Below are 21,708 nucleotides of genomic sequence, written 5' to 3'. Positions count from 1 at the left end.
CATTGGTTTCCAATAGTATGATATGCGATTTGTTGAATATATACAACAAACCCAATTAACCAATTAAAACAAGTAAACAACAAACCCAAAAACAACACTAACAAAATTTATAAGTACCTCCAAACTTGGTATTGTTCCTAATTACGAAAGTTCAAATTTATTAAAGACGATTGCTTACACTTGTACTTTGAGATTATTAACATGTGAATTGTGATACCTTGAAATTCAAGACCTACTTATACAGGCTTGCTTCTAGTCATAACCATGATACACATCTTATTCAGCAACTGAATTTTCGGATAGTATTTTTTACTGAGACAGAGTTCCGAAGTTCCCCACTTCTAAGCCATTACCTGATCATCACAAGAACAAATTAAAAACTAACAAAATCCAACTTCAGATAATTATCCTTACTAAGAAGCAGTAGAGAATCAAAAACCTACCATCTGGATCAAAGAAAAACACTTGCTTTGTCTTTCCATCAGGTTGAGTTTTTTCAAATGTCTCAATTCCCTTTTCCTGCATATCAGCAAAAACATTATAATCTCATGATTTCGACGTCAACAACAGTTGAACCGTGTACTAAAGTACAGGTTAAATTTTCTCTAAACGCAGGAATTAACAAATTTTTGTTACATTGTCATCAATACATCCTTCCAACACTTATTAAAAAAAAAGTATCATGTGCATCGCTTAAATCTAATATAATTACAATATTCCAAACAATCCAAGGGTGCGTCCTATACTCCTATAATAACTACGAGTAGTAAGGAGTACATTCTAGTAAACCCAACACTATCTCATAATTCGGGTTTACCTACTTACCATGTACATGATACAATCGAGTGTATAACTGAAAGTAACCCAACTATTAAATTATCCATTTAGGGAAAAAGCACTTGAAAATTAACAATTCCTCAGCTCTTAACAAAAATAGATAATCATAAACAAGCAGATTAATCCAAATTTGAAATAGATGAATTACCTTGAGAGAATGAACAAATTCATCGAAATTGGAAACAGAGAAGGAAACATGATGACCTCTAGGAAGGTTCTTAGGATCCTTAACAGCAGAATCAGCACTGTACGGACCTTCTGGAAGTTTCGTAGAAGGATTCCTCTGAATGAGATGGAGAGAGAAAGAAGGGGGTAGCTTCATCCATATCACCTCAAATTCACCGTATTTAGGACTCTCTATCTGCTCAAATCCAAGTACCTGCCACAAATAAATTTAATTCAATAAATCATACTGTACTACTCCCACCGTCCCAAAATAATTAATTCGGAGAACGCAATTTGAACAGATACGGTAGCAATTAAATCCGGACCGAGGGAATATAATATGGAATGAGAAAACAACCTGATGGTAGAAAGTGGCGAGGCGTTTGATGTCAGCGGATTCTCTGGCTATGTGGTTAAGGCATACTCCTTTGGCAAGCGCCATCTTTCGTGAGAATTCTTGCTGCTGATTGGTGCCTTGGATGAAATACTTTTCTACTTGGAACTTGGCTTACAACACAACGGGAATATGTTATATTGATAAATGAAAAATGGAATAATCTCAACTTTTACGTATTCGCTTTAAATAATTTAAATTTTGAATTATTATTATCGCAACTTTGGAGGTGTATTCGCTTTCTTTGGTCCCTAATTGATTACTAACTTGTTATAATAGGTTAAGGTGACACGTGTCACTATTTAATTGGTTGAAATTTAAAAAAAAAATTATAAAAATTGAAAATAAAGGAAAACTTAAAAAATAATAATAAAAAAATGCCAGCCTCCACCCACGAACCACCTTCCCCACCACCACCACAGCTGCCATAATCCTCTTTTCCACCCAAGCGCCGGTCAGAAGCCCCTCCCCTGCGCCGGTAGCTCCCCTTCCCGGCGCCCCTTTCCCCGAAACCACCATCTTCACCACGAACTCCTAAAACCCCTGAAATCTCACCCACGACCACCATCTCCACCACATACCACGACCCCTCCCGAAACCCCGCCAGCGCCAAGACGCGCAATCACCCTCTACACAACTAGCTCCGCCGCGACCAACACTAACCCACAAACACACCAACCACAAATTGCGGAATCGCGGGTTAGGTTCAGTTGATTTTGCAGCAATTCGCAGGTTGCTATGTTAAAGTCAAGAACAATTGGAGAAAACGGCTTAGCCTTGCATTGATTACATCGACAATATATAACATAATACAAAAGAAACCTAACTTGCCTAAAACTCCTAACAAGACAAACCTGACATAAATACAATATTAACATATATAAAACCAACCGACTTCTAATACTCCCCCTCAAGTTGGAGCATGTAGATCACGAATACCCAACTTGCGTAACAAAAACCCAAATTGTTGTCGTCCAAGGGCCTTCGTAAGAATATCTGCTAACTGATGATTCGTCAAAACATATGAAGTAGAAATATTACCCTTCAACAACTCATCACGAACAAAATGACAATTTACCTCAATATGTTTCGTACGGTCATGGAACATTGGATTCTTAGCTATATTCAAGGCCGACTGACTATCACAAAACAACTGCATAGACTTCGAATGTCTAACACTAAGAGCAAACAACAACTGCTTCAACCATTTCAACTCACAAGTAGCAATTGCCACCAGTATTCGCCTTTAGTCGAGGATCGAGATACGGTAGGTTGTTTCTTAGTCTTCCAAGAAACAAGCGAACGACCTAGAAACACAAGATAACCTATCAAGGAACACCGAGTCAAAGGACACCGCCGCCCAATCAGTATCACAAAACGCCTTCAAACGTAAATCCTCATAGGTTGCAACAAGATGCCTTGTCTCAGACTACCCTTAAGGTAGCGCAAGACACGAATAGCCGCATCCCAATGAGAAACCTACGGATCACTCAAAAACTGAGCCAAAACATGCACTGAAAAACTCAACTCTGGTCGAGTGACTGACAAATATACCAACCGTCCAACCAACTGACGATATTGTTTCGGATGAGCAAACGGCTCACCAGAAGCATGTGTAAGACGATGATTCTGCTCCATCAGAGTGCCAATGGGTTTGCAAACCAACATACCTGCCTCAGTCAAGATATCTTAAGCGTACTTTTGTTGGGAAAGAAAGATCCCCTCCGGACTACGAGCAACCTCAATGCCTAAGAAATACTTAAGCACACCAAAATCCTTCATATACTTGGAGTAAGATCAAAACAATCAAAGGGATTTTTGTTTTCGCCTTGAGACTCAGTGTTTGATGCAATTACCCCGTATAGGTATAGAATTCACCAAAAGGCTTGGATTGAATCCTGTAAAGTTTCTATTAAGTTAGAAATGAACCTAAGACTTACAAGTATACTATTTACTATTGAATAGTAAGGGAATAGTGTCTTGTAAGATAACTACGACAAAATTGAATTTCGAAAATGGTCAGAGGCCATAACATCCGAAACAGACTCCATGTTTGAAAATCATGTTTGAAACTTGATTAATTTGCATGAAGGGTAAAGACCCATCAATCGCAAATAAGTTTTCAAGGAGAAAACTAACAAATATGGAAATGTATATGCATACATAGCTAGATTAGTTGAAAAGGTTACAATTAAATTCACGGCGTTGATTTAATAAAACCTATTCACTAATCAGAGTGCTTAAGTCTTTTCGTGATTATTCTACCAAAATTGTGCATATGAAATATGGCAAAATAGATATCGAAACCGCCTTCTTGAAAAATGGGATTTTGGAATATGGATATATTCCAAGGGTTTTGTAAATCTAAATAATGCTAGATTTGAATGCAAGCTCAAGAAATCCATTGGTGGATTGAGGGAAGCATGTAGGAATGGAATGAGTTTTCTCATAAAGTTAATATAAGGTTTGGCTTGTTGAAAAACATGGAAATTATTTTAATAAAGAAGTTTAGTGGGAGCTAAAGTCAATTTTGTAAGGTCTAATAAGAAGTTTACGAACTCTATTGTAAATTAACTATCAAATGCTAAATTCTTAGAACTGAAAGAATTTTTCAATAATGGACCAAGCTAAGACGACACTTAGTATATAGTGGGAATTAAGATCTATTGAATAGACTTAATAAAATGTTTGACGGGTAAAGGAATTTACCGTGTTAAACATGAAGGACCTGAAAAGGCTTTCGACCAATATGTATAAAACTAAGCAAATGTTTGAACAAGTATAAGCTAGGCAAATACTAAGTCAAACAAGAAAGACTCTAGTAGAGACTTTCAACCGTATATATCATATAGCAAACAGTTTATCAAGACTCAGTGAAACTGGATGAGCTAAAAGTCACATGAATGGTATGAAATTGGGAATATTTATGCAATTGAATCCATTATGCTACGATATGGAATCGTCACATGACCTGCATGCTTAGAGCATGACAAGTTCTTGGTACCAATCGACATGAACCTAAGTAATGGATCGTTAGATTATGATCAAGAACATCCAAGGTACTTGGTTAAGTAAGAGGATGAGTTCTTGCTACATGGAAACAAATAAAATTTGAGTACCGATGTTGCGAGCACAACCTTGGCAAGGATTAGATCCTTAACGAAGAAGTCATTTATAAGCACGAGCTTAGATGCGTTGTGGCTTGAGAATGGCAACATGGACTTATGTCCATGTGTATTGTGTGGAAATTTAAGGTAAAATTCCATAATCACAAATGATCCCAAATCATTGTGAACTGGTTGGAGTAAAATCCAAGCATAGCATCATTAAAAAAACTACTGAAATATATGTTGATAACATTGTTGCCTTAAAGGCAATAAAAGGGATGTTGTTCAATGGATAGTTTGTTGTTGAACTTTGATGATTATAGGTTGCCAAGTTGAAGGTCTTAAATCATGAAAATGAGGGGGAGCCATTACTTGGGCAATAAATCATAGATCACATGTAATTCAGAGGCGGCTTCCGATCAGTAATATTAATGTATAATTAATATTATAGCTTGCTCTCGACTGAACCCTTCGGGTCACACCCAATCGTGTAACCGAACCAAGGCAGCGAATTAATCCGGAGGATTATATGAGTCGATAGAGATTTTATGAACTAAGACGTCGGGTCCCGAGCTTAGAGCGTCGAAGCCGAGTGTCGAATGTCGAGTCGTTTTGAGGAATTGACGAGACGAGAAAATAAGTCAAATGACAAGTCATCAGACCTAGCCTCGGATTGGCCAAGCCAACCGAGGACTAGGCTGCATTAGCTAGCATGGCTGTTAGCCATGGACTAGCCTCAGCAGCAGGCCCAACAGCAACGCATGTGCGCTGGCCGAGCTAGCTAGCTAGCAGCACAAGGCCTCGCAAGCATGTGAGCAGGCCGATGCTAGCAGCGCTAGCACCAGCCTGCAAGCACTCGAGCAGGCCTACCGTTAGCTCGCGTGGGCTTGCGGCATGCTAGCAGGCCCAGCTGAAGGCAAGGCCGCATGTCAGGCGAGCCTTGAGGCCCAAGGCATGTGGTCGGTCTTCTCTTAGTTGACTATGGTGAGTTGGCTTTTGCTTGCTCTCCAAGGGAAGGGGTTGTGTTCTTTACCTAACCCCTCCCTTGCATTGCCACTTGTCATTTTCTTATTACTTGTGCCATTTAATCTAATTTAGAATTAAATTAATTAATTCATTTTCTCATTTCAACAACTCTCACATGGAAAGTTGATGGATACTTTAGGGAGCATTTCCCTATAAATACCCACCGTGAATAATGGGATTTCTCAATTGAGTTGAACTCAAAAGGTATCTCCCAAAAGAATGAGAAAGCCTTAAGTTCGTAAAACTCTAGTTTTATTTGGTCTAGCCCTGTCTAAGCTACGGGGTAGGGGCCGGTTTGGGCACGAGCTTGTGAGACATTGAAGGGCTTGCACTTGCGAGTCTCGAGGTTTTCCAAGTCCAAGCTCGTGATACGAGTGACGCACGCATCAAGGGTGAGCTACTCGTATCCTTTCTTTCTCTCCCTTCCCTTTATGTGTTTATGTTTTTTAATAATTGCATGCTATGTTGTTATGTTGTAATTATTATGCATGCGATCCTTTTTTGGGTTTTGTTTCCGAGCGGTCTCGGACACTACAAAACCCAACAGCGTGTTGGGTTTCGTAGCGTCCAACACTACGCGGAAGAGAAACCCGCCCACTAATTAAAGCAACTAAGCATGCTGTCACGTAATTAAATAACAAAAGAAAGAGAAAGGGAAATGACATTCTTACCCTCGACGCGTGCTTCGCTCCTATAGTGCTCGAACTTCAAAGTCTTAGCTCCGCAAGCGCGATAGCCTCCGACGGAGTCCACCCTCGAGACCCGACCCGAACGGCCTCTACCCCGAAGGTTAGTTGGGGCTAGACCAAGAAAAGACTAGAGTATTACGAACTTAAAGGTTTTCTCACCTATAGGGAGATACCTTATTGAGTTCAACTCAAGTGATTTTTCCCAAACCCAAAACTTGGGTATTTATAAGAAAAAGAGACTTGATCTCCCTTCTCCAATCAATGTGGGAGAATTGCATTTTTTGACCAAATTATTTTTATAAAAAACAAATTAAAATGCAAAGCAATCAACAAGCTCCAAGTGCCATATGGAGAGCAAGGGTTGGTGAGGACCACCAAAGGGGGGGATCAAAACACCTTTCTCCCCAAGCCAAACACCAACCAAATGGTCCCCTACCTTGACCGGGTTGACCACGCCACATGGCTGGCTGGTAGCCTGCCTTAGCTGCTTGCTAGCGCCTAGCACCAAGGCTGGGCAGCCCAGCCAGCCAGCACACGCATGCGTGCAGCAAGCAGGCCACTTATACATTGATGCGATGGTGCGATGTTGCTGCTTGGTGCGTGCTACTGTGCGAGAGGCGTGTGCTGCTTGGTGCTGCTACGCTAGCACGCACGCATAGCACACGCACACACAGCACGCTGCTGCGATGCATGTGATGTGCGAGTGCGCTGCTTGGTGTGAAGCTGCGAAGCGCTGGGGCTGCTATGCTAGCACACATCGCCATAGCATAGCACGCATAGCACGCTGCTGCTGTGCTTGAGCTAGTGATGATGTGGCTTGGTGCGTGGCCCAGCACACTAGCACGCTAGCATGCGCTAGTTGCTAGCATGCGCTAGCTGCTAGCATGCTTGCGGCCAGCAGCACCAGCCATGCTAGCATGCTTGGCCTAGCACGCAATGCATGCTAGGCTTATGGCATGCCTTGGGATGCGCTTGGTAGCTCAGGCTAGCCTAGCACTCGCATGGCTAGGCCAATGCGAGGCTACGGCCTAGCTCAAACTTGTCTCTTGCTTGATTTCTCGTCTCGTCGAATTCTAAATTCGACTCGACTTGCGACTCTCGGTTTCGACGCTTTAAGCTCGATATCCGACGTCTTTGTCCGTAATACTCTAGTTACTCATCTAATACTTCGGATTGATTCGTCGCCTCGAATCGGTTACTCGATTGGGGTGTGACCCGAAGGGTTCAGTCAAGATTAAGCTGTAATATTAATTACACATTAATATTACGGATCGGAAGCGGCCTCCACCTAGGCATTCCGATTACTTGACCTCACTGAAAAATTAGCTTTCTAATAATTCCGAACCCTCTAATACACTTGTTGGAAGGACACCATTCCTTTCAATCTCCCACTTGTCCTTCCGGACAAGTGTGCATTTAGTTTATAGCCCATTTCCTATGTCTCTTAATGTCTCTTCATGAACTATAAGGTAAGATTCTCCGTCATCCTTATTAAGTCCAGAAGTGTTTCTCGATTCCCGAGTCCGACTGTCAATAAGCAGATGATTTCTAAAATCCATCTGAGCACGGCCATGCATTTTCACAGTCTCGCTCTTCGAGAGGCCTTGTAAACAACAAAGACATGTTCCCTATTGTTAGTAGGGGGATATTCCCAGTCTTGCATTGTTAGCTTCCCTTACTAAGAGGACCTAGCCGCCAGAGTGTTGCCTTTATAATCCCCATTTACGGCAGAGGTTTGACAACATCAAAACGGACTAGTACTCAAACAAGAGAACTTACAATACTCATGGTCGAGGAAAAGGTTCTGATAGCTATAATGAGAAATATACTTATGACGATTTTAAATCTCTTAAAGAATTCTCATAGGTCGATCCGGTATAGTTCTAAACCAATACCTGTGCAAATGATTTATGACAATCATGTCCTCGTAGCACAAGAAACGATGCTATAAATCATACTACACGCTAATCTCAAGTGGTCATTAATCGTCCATCATTTAAATGACCTTGATTAGGGATAGTTTTCGATTGTAATATTCAATGTTCACTTAACAGGTGTTTCTTTATCCAAGACATGGTCTTGATGCCCTGTTTTGAATATTTTCAGAAATCGTATGGACCTATTATTTAATTCTAAACCATAATTAAATAGTTTGTGGAATTTTATTAGTAAAATTTTTATTCCACCATGAAACTTTTCAACGTTTCATCTTATGATAAATGGTTTTTTCCAAATGTTTTAAGTGTAATACTCTTCACAAAACATTTTTAGAAATCACACCCATACTTAATATGCTTGATTTCTTTCATGCAATTGTGAATGTTGTCGTTCACTTATTGCATAGGTTTAGTTATGATTACTTTGAAAATCTTAGCATCTTCATTATCGAACACTTTAATAATAAGTTGATAAATTTAAGAGTGTTATGGATCATATGTGATTTAGGATTTGTTGTCCAAGTGATGGCTCCTACTCATTTTCATGACTTAAGATCTTTAAATTTGACAACCTACAATCATCATCGTTCGACAACGAACTTTCCATTGAACAATTTTCTTATTATTTCCTTTAAGGCAACAATGTTCTCAACATATATTTCAGTAGAGTTCCTGATGGTGCTTTGCTTGGATTTCTTTCCAAACGGCTCACAATGATTTGGGAGACCCTAATCACTCGTGATTATGGAAATTTACCTTAAATTTCCGCACATTATTCATGGATGCGCGTCCATGTTACCATTATCAAGCCACGACGCATTCCAGCTCATGCTTATAAAGGGCTTCCTTATTAAGGATCTAATCCTTGCTAATGATGTGCTTGCAACATCAATTCTCAAATTACATTTGTTTCCATGCGTCAAGAACTTATCCCCTTTACTTATCAAAGTACTTTGGATTTTTCTTGATCATAATCTAACGATTCATCACATAGATTTAAATTGATTGGTATTTTATACTTCTCATGCTCCAAGCATGTAAGTTGAGTGACGACTCCATATCATAGCATACATGATGTTTTTAATTGCAGAGTTATTCCCAATATTGTTCCATTCATGTAACCTTTTTAACTCATCCAGTTTCACCGAGTCTTGCTAAACTGTTTGCTATGTGATACGGTTGAAAGTCTCTACTAGAGTCTTTCTTGTTTGATTTAGTATTTGCCCAGCTTATACTTAGTTCAAACATTTACTTAGTTTTATACATATGGGTTGAAAGCCTTTCCAAGTCCTTCATGTTTAACACGGTAAATTCCTCTACTTGTTTAAACATTTCATTAAGTCTATCCAATAGATCTTAATTCCCACTATGTACTAAGTATCGCCTTTTGTTTGGTCCATTGTCAAAAATCCTTTCAAATCTAAGCATTTAGCATTTGACGGTCATTTCACAATAGAGTTTGTAAACTTCTTGTTGGACCATACAAGATTGACTCTTGCTCCCACTAAACTTCTTGTTCATAAGAATTTCTATGATTCTCTATGCGCCAAACCTTTTATTAACTTTATGAGAATACGTGTTCCAATTCCTACATGCAATGCTTCACTTAATCCCAAAATGGATTTCTTGCGCTTGCTTTAAAATCTAGCATTATTTAGAATTACAAAACCCTTAGACTATTTCCATAGTCTCTTCCAAAATCCAATTTTATTAAGGCGGTTTCGTTATCTATTTTTCCATATTTCATATGCGCAATTTTGCTAGAATAATCGCGAAAAGACTTAAGCGTTCCGATTGGTGAATTACTTGTATCCTTTTCAACCAATCTAGCTATGTATACTTATGCATTTCCATATTTGTCAGTTTTGCGATTGATGGGTCTTCCACCCTTCATGCAAATGAATCAAGTTCCAAACATGATTTACAAACATGGAGTCTATTTCGGATTTTATGACCTCTAACCATTATTCGGAATTTGGATTTGTCCTAGCTAATTTACAAGACACTATTCCCTCACCATCCAATGGTAAATAGTATGCTTGTAAGTCTTAGGTTTATTTCTAACTTAATAGAAATTTATGGGATTTAATCCAAGCCTTTAGTGAATTCTATACCTATACGGGGTCATTGCATCAAACACTGAGTTTCAAGGTGCTTTTAAAGAACTTTGATTATCTTGATCTTACTCCACCACTTCTAAAGTTTTGTGATGGTTGAATTCTCATTTAAGGCACTTGTGAAGTTCTTTGAGTATTCTTGATCAATCATTCTAATGAAGCCCTTCTAAAGTCTTTGGAGATTCTCAGTTTAAGTTTGTTGCTAATCTCGATGGTCATCGAGTTCATTTTCCTCCCACTTGTCATTTTGGAAATGTGTTACTTTCCAGAAAGACACCACTTAGATTAACAAATACTATGTTATCAATTAGGTTGTGGAAGTAATGCCTGTAGTCTCACTTGAATACTTACAAAGAGACATGTATATTGTCTTTGGGTAAAAATTCGTTGTGAAACAAACAGTTAGCTCCTTCTCGAGCTAGCATAGCTCTTATTGAGCCACTTAGCTCCCACTGAGCCAATGAACTCCCACTGAGCTAAGAGCCCTAGACATATACTTGAAAAGAGGCTAGAAACTATTTCTATCCATAACTGAATATGGTGTCCTTTCTTAGCTTCGACAATTTTTGTTTAGTGTAACACTAGTCATTTGTGCAAATTTTTAAGAACTTTATAGGTAGGGATGTGATCCATCATCATTCGAGTCATTTCCAAATGGCATCGAGGTCTCTATTCAAGACATACTATATTCTTTCTGGAGCTCATTATGAAATTTCAATTTCATAACTTTGATATGATCCCTCTTGGCTCAAGTAAACATCGCTTGATCTAATCTAGACGTTTTGATATCTTGCCAAGTCAATTCTATACTTCATTGAACTTTTGAGCTACTCAAGGTCCAGTTTGTTCACATTTGATGAATATAGCCATATTCTTTCAAATTCTTGTGAGACGTTCAAGTAATGGAATTCTCTTTAGCTTTCGGAGTCAATTGTCTATACCAAGAACAATAGCTCCTTTCTTTGTCAATTTCAACAAGTAATACTTGCTTGTCTTAGAACGATTTCGAATCGATCAACTATCAAGAGTCTATCTAATAGAGCCTTGAGTACGTTCTTGTCGATGTGACATTGCGAAAGATGTTTGGAACACAAATCATGTCCATGACTTGAACCTTGTGAGTTTTCATGTTGGGGAAATGTTTGTTTATAATCTAGCATCTTGACTCATGGCTTAGACAACCATGCCATTCAAATAAAACCCGCAACTATTGCTCTTTTTTTTATTGTGAGTCTTTCCGTGTGTAAACGGATCGTTTGCTGATTATCGAACACAATAACTATTATTCGTTCTAGCCTTGGCTTAAAAGGACTTTAAACAAAACAAATGACCTTACAACTGATGTAGCACTACTTGCTTCATTCTAAGCTTGTAAGTCAATAACTTAGCTTGACTTCAATGGTATGAGGTCACTTTCAAAGTGGAACACTCAAGCAGTATCCAATACTTGTGAAGATAACGGATTGCTAAGTTGACCACAATAACATGAGCTCATGGGTAGAAAAGGAATCTTATTCCTTTCCTTTGTTCCTTGTTTCCTGTATTTCTTATCATACACCATCTCATAACTTTAAGAACCATTTCTTTAAGTGCCTTGACTTTTACACTTTGTTAGGAATAATTAAGCATCCAATGCGCCGTGAAACAAAGTTCCATCTTTTCCTTTAATTTGTACTTGAATTACTACATCAATGAGTCCTACTCATTAGTGTATGAAGCGAAAAGATATGTTGGTTGTCAACTATTCACCATTTGAGTTTTTCAACTCAATATTTCATGTTCATCAAAACTACCTAGTATTTTGAATACATGATATCCAGCCGTCCTTTCGGACTTTATTTATAAAAGTCAATTACGAGAAGTTGTACTTTAGAAATGCCTTTCCTTTCTTTGAGAACCATTCTCAAAACATATCCTTTACCAATCATTGAAAACAATATAATTTGATTTAGAATTCTACAAATATAAGTGCAAAGTATAACCATTTATCAAGTTCATAACATAATAAGTTTGAAATTCAAAGCATACATGCAAACTTTCAATCTTATTACGCGTCTTATCCACGCATTAAAATTTGTCCCTTTTAGGCAAGAATAAAACGATTCCAAGATCCCAAAAATCAGAAAGTGATTAAGCATGCTTTGGCTTTTCTTAACACTTAATATTTTAAGGTAAGCAATCCAATTGCTAATAGCACTAAGCTACTCTTGGTTCGATAAAACGTCGCATCTAATGCTTCCATGACATTTTATCTCCATTTCCACGACATCTAAGGACTCCTTACTGATATCGTTGAGCTTAACCAAGACCAACTTGTATACCTAGTATACCTTACGTTCCTAGGGAAGTAGTGATGCCTCGCTTTGGCGTAGCCCATCATTACGCGCATTAGTTTGGTAAGTGTTGTTCTTGGAATGGCAACTTTGGCTCAATATTATAGGGACCTAGGGTTTCTATGTTGGTTGATTTAAGTGAACTTAATTAATCATCGCAACATTTGAAATCCTAAACATGCATCTATCATACCATTCAATCATATATAAACACAATTATATATATAGAAAAAAAGTAAAAGATGAATTTGGCAACTAGCATGACCCCTTGAGCCTTCAAGTCTGCAAGGGTCTTCGATGCATCCTCTTGGCTCGTCTTCTTAGAAACGCCGTATTGAGACATCTTTGCCAAATATGCAATTACTAGTTACTACGACTAGGATTAATCTAAATATTAAGGTACAAAAATACGCAACGGTACGCAGACCGTATTTAGATTTACAAAAATACATAACAGATCGCAGTCCGTATTTACTATCCTAGTCGGGCCCCACTAGTTGCCATTTTCACAAAACCTGTGATAGAATATACATTACATTCATCCATTCACTATGTGTGAATGGCCCATGCATTTTACAACAAAAAACAAGTAACAATGCATAACACGCGCAAACTAGTAACTAACTTAAGTGGTTAATCCAATTAACACGCCAAATTAAAACTAGTTTAAGTTGTTTATTGATTATGTGATCAAACACAATAAATTAGCTCAAGAAATTAACGAAGCTCCCACTAAATTCCGCATCCAACTTAATTAATCCAATTAATTAAGTCGGTTTACCAAAATTTGCCAAAATATTTTGCAAATGCTGGCAAAACCGAGGCCTAGCCTCGTTAAAATTACCGAGTTATTAAAACGGAAAAATAGCAAACACATAGCCCAACGATGCATTACGATCCCTAAGTGCTTAGTACTAAGGCTTGAGGTGCCTTGCGTGGCTGCACCAGCACAACCGCTTGTGGCCCAAGCACGTGGGAATGATCTCAATGTCGTATACACGTTACACCGGCCACATCAGCGCTTGCACACACACAAGACATGGCCTCAAAGGTCCTAAATTATGCGAGCTTATGTTGCCTAGCAACACATCGCAGCACCAAGGCACCCTTACCGTAGCACCTTATGCGCATCACCTTTGCATCCTCGATGCACCAAACATACACACATCGCTATGCGTGTAGCAACATGCGTGCACCAAGCCCAAAACCGCCACACATTAGCATCACTTCGAGGCATAAGCAGCCCATGCACACCACGGCAGCCACATGTGGGTTGCGTGAGAAGCCCGGCTAGCCATGTGGTGTGCTTTGGCGGTCATTGCCTCGATTTGCATGCTTTTATCTCGGGATTTTAATCCCGATATGTGTGTGACATAAAATTGACTCTAAATTTATTTTAGAACCAATATTGAGCAAGGATGAAAATATAACAAGTCTAACTTAAATAAATTCAATTTTAGTGCACAAACCAAAATTATTCAAGAACCATTCTTTAAATCAATTTTCGGTTTATCATGATGCTACAAAATTGAAGGGCTATACTCACAATTAATTTAACCATACATAAATTAATAATGAGATTTGACAAAATTAAAGAGGTTGGAAAAATAAACCTATTCATCTAATGAAAAATTTCCAACACTAACTTGTGTACAATTGAAAAATTAAATCTTCCAATATGAAGATTAATTAAATTTCAATCACAAGTTTTGAACTTTTAGGACTTTAATCAACTCAAAAATGATTAAATCCAAAAATTAGTTCAACATAGAATTTATAAATCAAAGTTCCAACCAAATAAACAATTAAAGATTGGATCTTTAACACATTAGGGACTTCAAAATTACAATTCACCATAAAAATTCACACTTGAAGCAATTAATTTGCAAAAATGTGTAATTTCAAGTTTATGTGAAAAATAAGCTCACCAAATTAAGCACCAAATATGATTTCATAAACATGCTTAATAAGGTTTATTATTGCAGTAGATTAGGGATGCAACCATACATTTAATATACCTTTAACATGCCATAATTAATCAAGGTTTAAAGATTTAAAATTTTTCGTCAAAAACGAAAAACCCCTCGAGAAACATGTTTATGGGTGGATTTTGGCTTCTGGACAATCCTTAAAAAGGGTCAAAAACGATTTAGAACATCGATTCCACCCAAAAATCACTATTTTTGAGTTGAAATCTGGGTTCGTTGGCCAAAATTAGTATAAATACAAGATTACAACTAATTAAAAAGAGTTTCTAATCTAATTAGAAAGCAAAACCAGAATTTAAATCAATTAAAGCAACTAAGCATGAAATCACATAATTAAATAACAAAAGAAAGAGAAAGAGAAAGAGAAATGACATTTTTACCCTCGACGCGTGCTTCACTCCTATAAAGCTCGGACTTTAAAGCCTTAGCTCCGCAAGCGCAAGAGCCTCCGACGGAGTCCACCCTCGAGACCCGACCCAAATGGCCTCTTCCCCGAAGGTTAGTCGGGGCTAGACCAAGAAAAGACTAGAGTATTACGAACTTAAAGGTTTTCTCACCTATAGGGAGATGCCTTATTGAGTTCAACTCAAGTGATTTTTCCCAAACCCAAAACTTGGGTATTTATAAGGAAAGGAGACTTGATCTCCCTTCTCCCATCAATATGGAAGAATTGCATTTTTCCACCAATTTATTTTAATAAAAAACAAATTAAAATGCAAAGCAATTAACAAGCTCCAAGTGGCATATGGAGAGCAAGGGTTGACCAAAACACCTTACTCCCCAAGCCAAACACCAACCAAATGGTCCCTCCCTTGACTGGGTTGACCACGTCATATGGCTGGCTGGAAGCCTTCCTTGGCTGCCAAGGTTGCCAGCTGGTGCCTAGCACCAAGGTTGGGCAGCCCAGCCAACCAGCACACAACTAGCCAGCACACGCATGCGTGCAACAAGTAGGCCACGCATGTATTGTTGCGATGCTACGATGCTGCTGCTTGGTGCGTGCTGCTGTGCGAGAGGCGTGTGCTGCTTGGTGCTGCTACGCTAGCACGCACGCATAGCAGAGGAACACACAGCACGCTGCTGTGATGCATGTGTTGTGCGAGTGCGTTGCTTGGTGTGAAGCTGCGAAGGGTTGGGCCTGCTATGCTAGCACACATCGCCATAGCACAACACGCATAGCACGCTACTGGTGTGCTTGAGCTAGCGATGATGCGGCTGGGTGCGTGGCCTAGCACACTAGCACGCTAGCATGCTTGCGGGCAGCAGCACCAGCCATGCTAGCATGCTTGGCCTTGCATGCAATGCATGCTAGGCTTGTGGCATGCCTTACGATGCGCTAGGTAGCTCAGGGTAGCCTAACACTCGCATGGCTAGGCCAATGTGAGGCTACGACCTAGCTCGAACTTGTCGCTTGCTTGATTTCTCGTCTCGTCGAATTCTAAATTCGACTCGACTTGCGACGATCGGTTTCGACGCTCTAAGCTCGATATTCGACGTCTTTGTCCGTAATACTCAAATGACTCATCTAATCCTTTGGATTGATTCGTCGCCTCGGATCGGTTACTTGATTGGGGTGTGACCCGAAGGGTTCAGTCAAGATTAAGCTGTAATATTAATTACACATTAATATTATGGATTGGAAGCGGCCTCCACCTAGGCATTCCGTTCACTTGACCTCACTGAAGAATTAGCTTTCTAATAATTCCGAACTCTCTATCGGAATAATACACTTGTTGGAAGGACACCATTCATTTCAAAGCGTTATAAGAGCCTCTTGCATTTAATTTTTACAACTAAAAATTAATTAAATTGATTTAAAATGGATTTAAATTTCTAGATTAGCAACCTAATTAGATTAGGTACTGGGTTTTAATTGGATTAAAATCGTATTATTGCTAATTTATGACTATGAATCCAGATTTCGACTCAAAAATAGTGAATTTTTGGTGGAATCGATGTTCGAAATCATTCTTTACTCACAAAGTGAAAAAAATGACCTTCCAGATGCCAAAATTCACCCAGTGGTTTTTTGAGGGGTTTTTCGTTTGGAACGAAAACTTTTAAATCTTTAAACCTTGATTAATTATGGCTTGCAATTGTTGGATTATGTGTTTGATTATACCATTAATCTTCTGCAATTTTACTCCTTGTTAAGCATGTTTATGATGTAAATTGGTTGCTTAATTTGGATACTGTGATTGAAAAATATGATTTGGTAGCTCATGAATGGTTTGCTTATCTGTTCAAGATCAAGCATCTCTAGATACTAGCCTATTTTAGGGATTTATTTATGGGTGGTTTGTTAAGATCTACCTATAGATCTGAGGGTGAAAATAATTTTTTTTGTAATTTCATAAATCCTCATCTTTCATGTGTTGAGTTTCTCCTTTGGTACGAAACAACCTTAGATGCACAAAGGAATAAGCAAGATGAACAGAATAGACTGAATAAGAAAATGCCTAAACTGATTACTCCATTAAAGTTAGAGAAGCATGGTTCTTCAGTTTACACTCGTTCTATTTTCTATGAATTTCAACAAGAATGCGAGGCTGCTTGTTTTTCTTGTGGTGTTGAAAGCTGTAATTCTACTTATGATGATGAAGTTGAGTTTTATATTGTTGTAGATAATGAATGTCAGAGGAATTTTGATGTTACATTTGATTTATCTACACTAGAGTGTACTTGTACTTGCAAGATGTTTGAGAGTCAGGGTGTTTTGTGCAGACATATATTATTCATTATGAAAGATAAATCAGTATCTGAAATCCCTAAACATTATGTTTTGAATCGTTGGAGAAAATATGTTAATAAGAAATCTACATCAGTGGATGAGGCTTCTAACTTTGACAAAAAGAAGCAACTAATCTCTGATATGTGGTAAAAAATGTTCTCCTATGTTAGTCTAGCAGAGGGTTGTGAGGAATATTTGTCTGATTTTGTTAAGTACTTGTCTTCATTTGAGGAAGAACTTATCAAAAAGAACAATGGTGAAGGTATGTTAATTTTAACTTTGTTTTATTTACTTTTATTTAGATTTTATTTACTTTACTACAATTTATATAGTTTTTGAATCTCAGGTGTAAGTTTCAAAGAAGGCAAAGAAGCTGATATTCAGCTCTTTGTTGGATCTAATGCTGTTGATGTAGATATATTACCTCTAAATCAATGCCTCAACAAAGGGTTTGCTAGAAGTACTAAACGCTTGAAGAGTGCCAAAGAGGTAGTTGTTGAAGAAAAATGCAAAAAAGGAAGAACTTGCAGTGCTTGTGGACAATCAGGTGTTTCTCATGACAGTAGAACTGTCCAAATAAGTAGTTCTCAGGTATGTTACTTTTAACATTGTTTTATTTACTTTTATTTGATCTATTTTTACTTTATTACAACTTATGTACTTTTTGTTAATTTATTTCAGGTTCATCTGGGATAGGTAGGATTCATTATTGGATTGATGCAGTTGATATTAAATATGCCTTGAAGTTAAAAAAATATTAACTTTTTTGTAATACCTTTTTTTTTTTTTTTAAAAAAAAAATTATTATAATACACTTCACTAAAGTTACTTTAAGCAATTTTTTTTGAACTTTGTAATACATTTCATTTACTTTAATACAGTTCATTTAGTTTTTTATATTATTTTGTATATAATAGAATTGGGTAATAGAATTTCTTAATTTGTCCTTAGTTATATACATTCATCTTAAAGTTATGTTACAATCATTTTATGTATAATTTATTTAAAATCTCAAAGTTAGTGCAAATAATTTTTGTTTACTTTTAACAATTTGTTTTGAGAACCTATTGTTTGTAGGCGAAACAAAAGGATTAGAGGTCATTTGAAAGAAGAAAGGCTGCTACAAGACATCAAAATGAATTTTGGACAAAAACTCCAAATCCACAACTTATTTTGTAATAAAATTATAGAAATGTAATGTTTTATTAATTTTTGGTGAGAAAAATGATATACAATTAAGACAATTTTTTAGCTTATTTGTTTGTTGTTGATAGCTTATATAATCATATAGATGGCTGATATAGAAAACAAGTTATATGTTTCAGTTGATAGCTTATATATAATATTTTATCTGATAAGAAAGTTTAGTAAGCTTATATTAAATTTTTGTTTGCTGATATGTATTGTTTTATTTTCTAATCTAATAAATACAATTAGAAGTAATAATAACCTTTGTTGATAATGACTGATGGAAGTTAAAAAGTCAATATAATATTCATCTCCTCCTAAAAAATATTGGCGCCCTTTCATTTATTCTCTTCTATTATGAAACGAAACTCAACCATTTTTAGAACTCAAAAGAAGGCAATTACTCGTTTGTTGGTGCGATTTCAACCATTTTTAGAACTCAAAAGAAGGCAAATTCTAGGATTTAGTAAGGTACATTCGTTATTCTTTTATTGTATGTTTAAGAATCATATAAGCCAATAATAAAATTATTTAAGTTAACATAAAGGATGTTTGATGATTCTTAAATGGTTTTTTTTTTTTTTTTTTTTTTTTTTTTTTTTTTTTTTTTTTAATTTTTGTTTTTGTTATATAAGCCACGAATAGAATTATATCAGTAAACTTAGGGTTTATGGTTTTGTGATCAAATGAATTCTTTTGTGAAATGGTTGTTTGTTATTTGTAAACAGGTTGTTGATAAACTTAATTTCAAAGGATGAACAATGGCTGATCTTGATGAACTTCACCCAACCCTCTCCATGCTTGATATATAGCAATTTAACGTTTTACCTCGACTTAGAGACCCAATGGACAGTGATTGTGTGACGAGTGTATGCATGTGTTGGAGAAGGATAGCCCGATACGGTGTAGAACAAGCACATCCAGTTCTAGAAATGGATGACATTATGTGCAGGAATATATTTCCTTGACTTGAGTCATGGGATTCAAATGAAGTGAATTGTGTGCAAGGAATGGAAAAGGATATGGAGGAAGGTGAGTTGGGTTCCTGAAACACAAGACCTTGACAATTCCAGCAAAAAGTTGGCTCTGAATGCTGTGTTTGCTAAAGAAAAGTTCATTGTTAAAAAGTAGGATAAAAAGGTAGGGTAGTTGTAGTATTTTGGTCATAATTATAGGAAAAAACCTATGGATGAATTACGCTAGTTTTTCTATTTGATTTTGTAACACAATGTCATATCAATGACAAAGATTTATAATGAATTATAATTATTATGTATATTAATATTAGTATTTGAGTGTTATTCTTTGTAGATAGTTTTAAGATGAATGTTATTTAAGACAACAATAGGTTCATATAAGCCAACACAAAAAAAAAAAAAACAAAGTATACAACAAGAGATTCATATAAGCGATAACAAAGTAAACAACATTAGATTCATATAAGCCAACTATAAAATCATAACAGCCAACACAGATAACACATAAGTCATAATTAGATTCACATAAGCCAACAATAGATTCATATATGCTATGAAACAATGATATTAGCCATCTTAAGTGTCATGTAAGGTAACAAAAGATTCATATTAGCCAACAATAGAATCATAACAGCCAACACAGATAACACATAAGCCATAATTAGATTCACATAAGCCAACAATAGATTCATATATGCTAATAAGAGAATGATGTAAGCCAACAAAAGATTCATATAAGGCAACAACAAATAAATATAAGCCAATTAAAGAATCATAACAGCCAACCAAGATAACAAAGTAGACAACAATTGATTCATATAAGGGAAAGTTATATTATCAGCCAACACAGATAACATAGAAACCGTAATTAGATTCATATAAGAATCATATAAGGCAACAATAGTATCATTTAAGCCTACATTGAATAATATTAACATCAGCAATAATTAGGCAACACATAACTATCATATAAGCTAAAGGTAAAATATCAGCAATTTAAAATTCTGTATACACCAAAAAAAAAAATCTTATAAGCCATTAAATGAAATCAATAATCCATAATTAGCCAACATAGATAACAAAGTAGACAACAGCCAACTATAGAATCATATATATATTAGGCAATTATATAAGCTAACTATAGAATCATAACAGCCAACATAGATAACACAGAAGCCTTAATTAGATTCACATAAGCCAATAACAGATTCATATATGCTAATAAAAGAATGATATAGCCAATTTAAGTATCATGTAATCCAATTTAAAAGATTCATATAAGCCAATTAAAGAATCATAACAACCAACAATAGATTCATATAAGCCAAAGAAAGAATGATATTAGGCAATTTATGTATCATATAAGCCAAAGGAATGATTTCAACAATTTATTAAAGTATTAAATAAAATATCTTTAATAAAACATTATTATTATTATTAAAAATATCTTAAATAAAATATTAATATTATTTAAAATATCTTAACCTAAACCAAACGACACATTGTTTTGAAAAAAAACCCTAAACGACATATAACTTGACGCCCCCTTATATAAAGGACACTTTTCTTTATCAAATTTCATTTAAAATATATCCTTTTGTACCCACATCAAAAACCCTAGATTTAATTTTTTTTTCTGCAAAAGTGGAAGACGGAAAATCATCATGAAATGAAAAAAAGAATGATTCGGTTGTTAAGCAAATGCAGGAAATAAAACAACTAGAGATCCAATTGGGCTATCTCAAGGGTCAACTATAGGAAGTCATTGATCGATGCAAAGCTGAGGATAAGCTTTTTATTGATCTAACAATGGAAGTGAACAAGATTGAAAACCTCGTGAAAGAGAAGAAGAAAAAGGTGTGGGAAGATGATATTGCCGCTGCTATAGAGGAAAGTGAAAGAATTCGGGAGGAAATGCAGAAGAATAAGAGGGAGCCCGGACAATCTTCAAAGTAGTTATCCTTCATATGATATAAGATTAATGTTTTTTCTTAAAAATGTATTTTCATATCTAGAAAAATGTTAGATATATTTAATAAAATTTACTTCGTTATCTACAAAGTAATAGAAATCATTTTATTTCGTATTCAATTTTTAGAAGACTTGATTCCTGATATAAATTATCATATAAGCAAACAATAAAATCATAATAGCCAACAAAAAAGAATCATATAAGCCAATGAAAGAATGATATTATCCAACATAATTATCATATAAGG

General features: G+C 36.4%; 2 protein-coding genes across 2 annotated transcripts; one reads left to right on the top strand and one right to left on the bottom strand.

The window, feature by feature from the left end:
- Window positions 1–106: 106 nt before the first annotated feature.
- LOC110684905 (uncharacterized protein YwkD) lies at window positions 107–1,571 on the bottom strand. Its single transcript, XM_021861345.1, has 4 exons — window positions 1,361–1,571; window positions 986–1,216; window positions 444–519; window positions 107–353 (listed from the first exon to the last, which is right to left on the bottom strand). The coding sequence occupies exons 1-4, from the start codon at window positions 1,442–1,444 to the stop codon at window positions 310–312; spliced, it is 435 nt and encodes a 144-aa protein (XP_021717037.1). The 5' UTR covers window positions 1,445–1,571; the 3' UTR covers window positions 107–309.
- A 15,477-nt stretch (window positions 1,572–17,048) lies between these two features.
- On the top strand, window positions 17,049–17,474 carry LOC110685516 (protein FAR1-RELATED SEQUENCE 9-like). Its single transcript, XM_021862057.1, has one exon. The coding sequence runs from the start codon at window positions 17,049–17,051 to the stop codon at window positions 17,472–17,474; it is 426 nt and encodes a 141-aa protein (XP_021717749.1).
- Window positions 17,475–21,708: the final 4,234 nt, after the last annotated feature.

Source organism: Chenopodium quinoa, unplaced genomic scaffold (assembly GCF_001683475.1).
Source record: "Chenopodium quinoa cultivar QQ74 unplaced genomic scaffold, ASM168347v1, whole genome shotgun sequence".
NCBI lineage: Eukaryota > Viridiplantae > Streptophyta > Magnoliopsida > Caryophyllales > Amaranthaceae > Chenopodium > Chenopodium quinoa.
The sequence above is the reverse complement of the archived record's forward strand: the minus strand, read 5'-3'. Positions and strand labels throughout refer to the sequence as shown.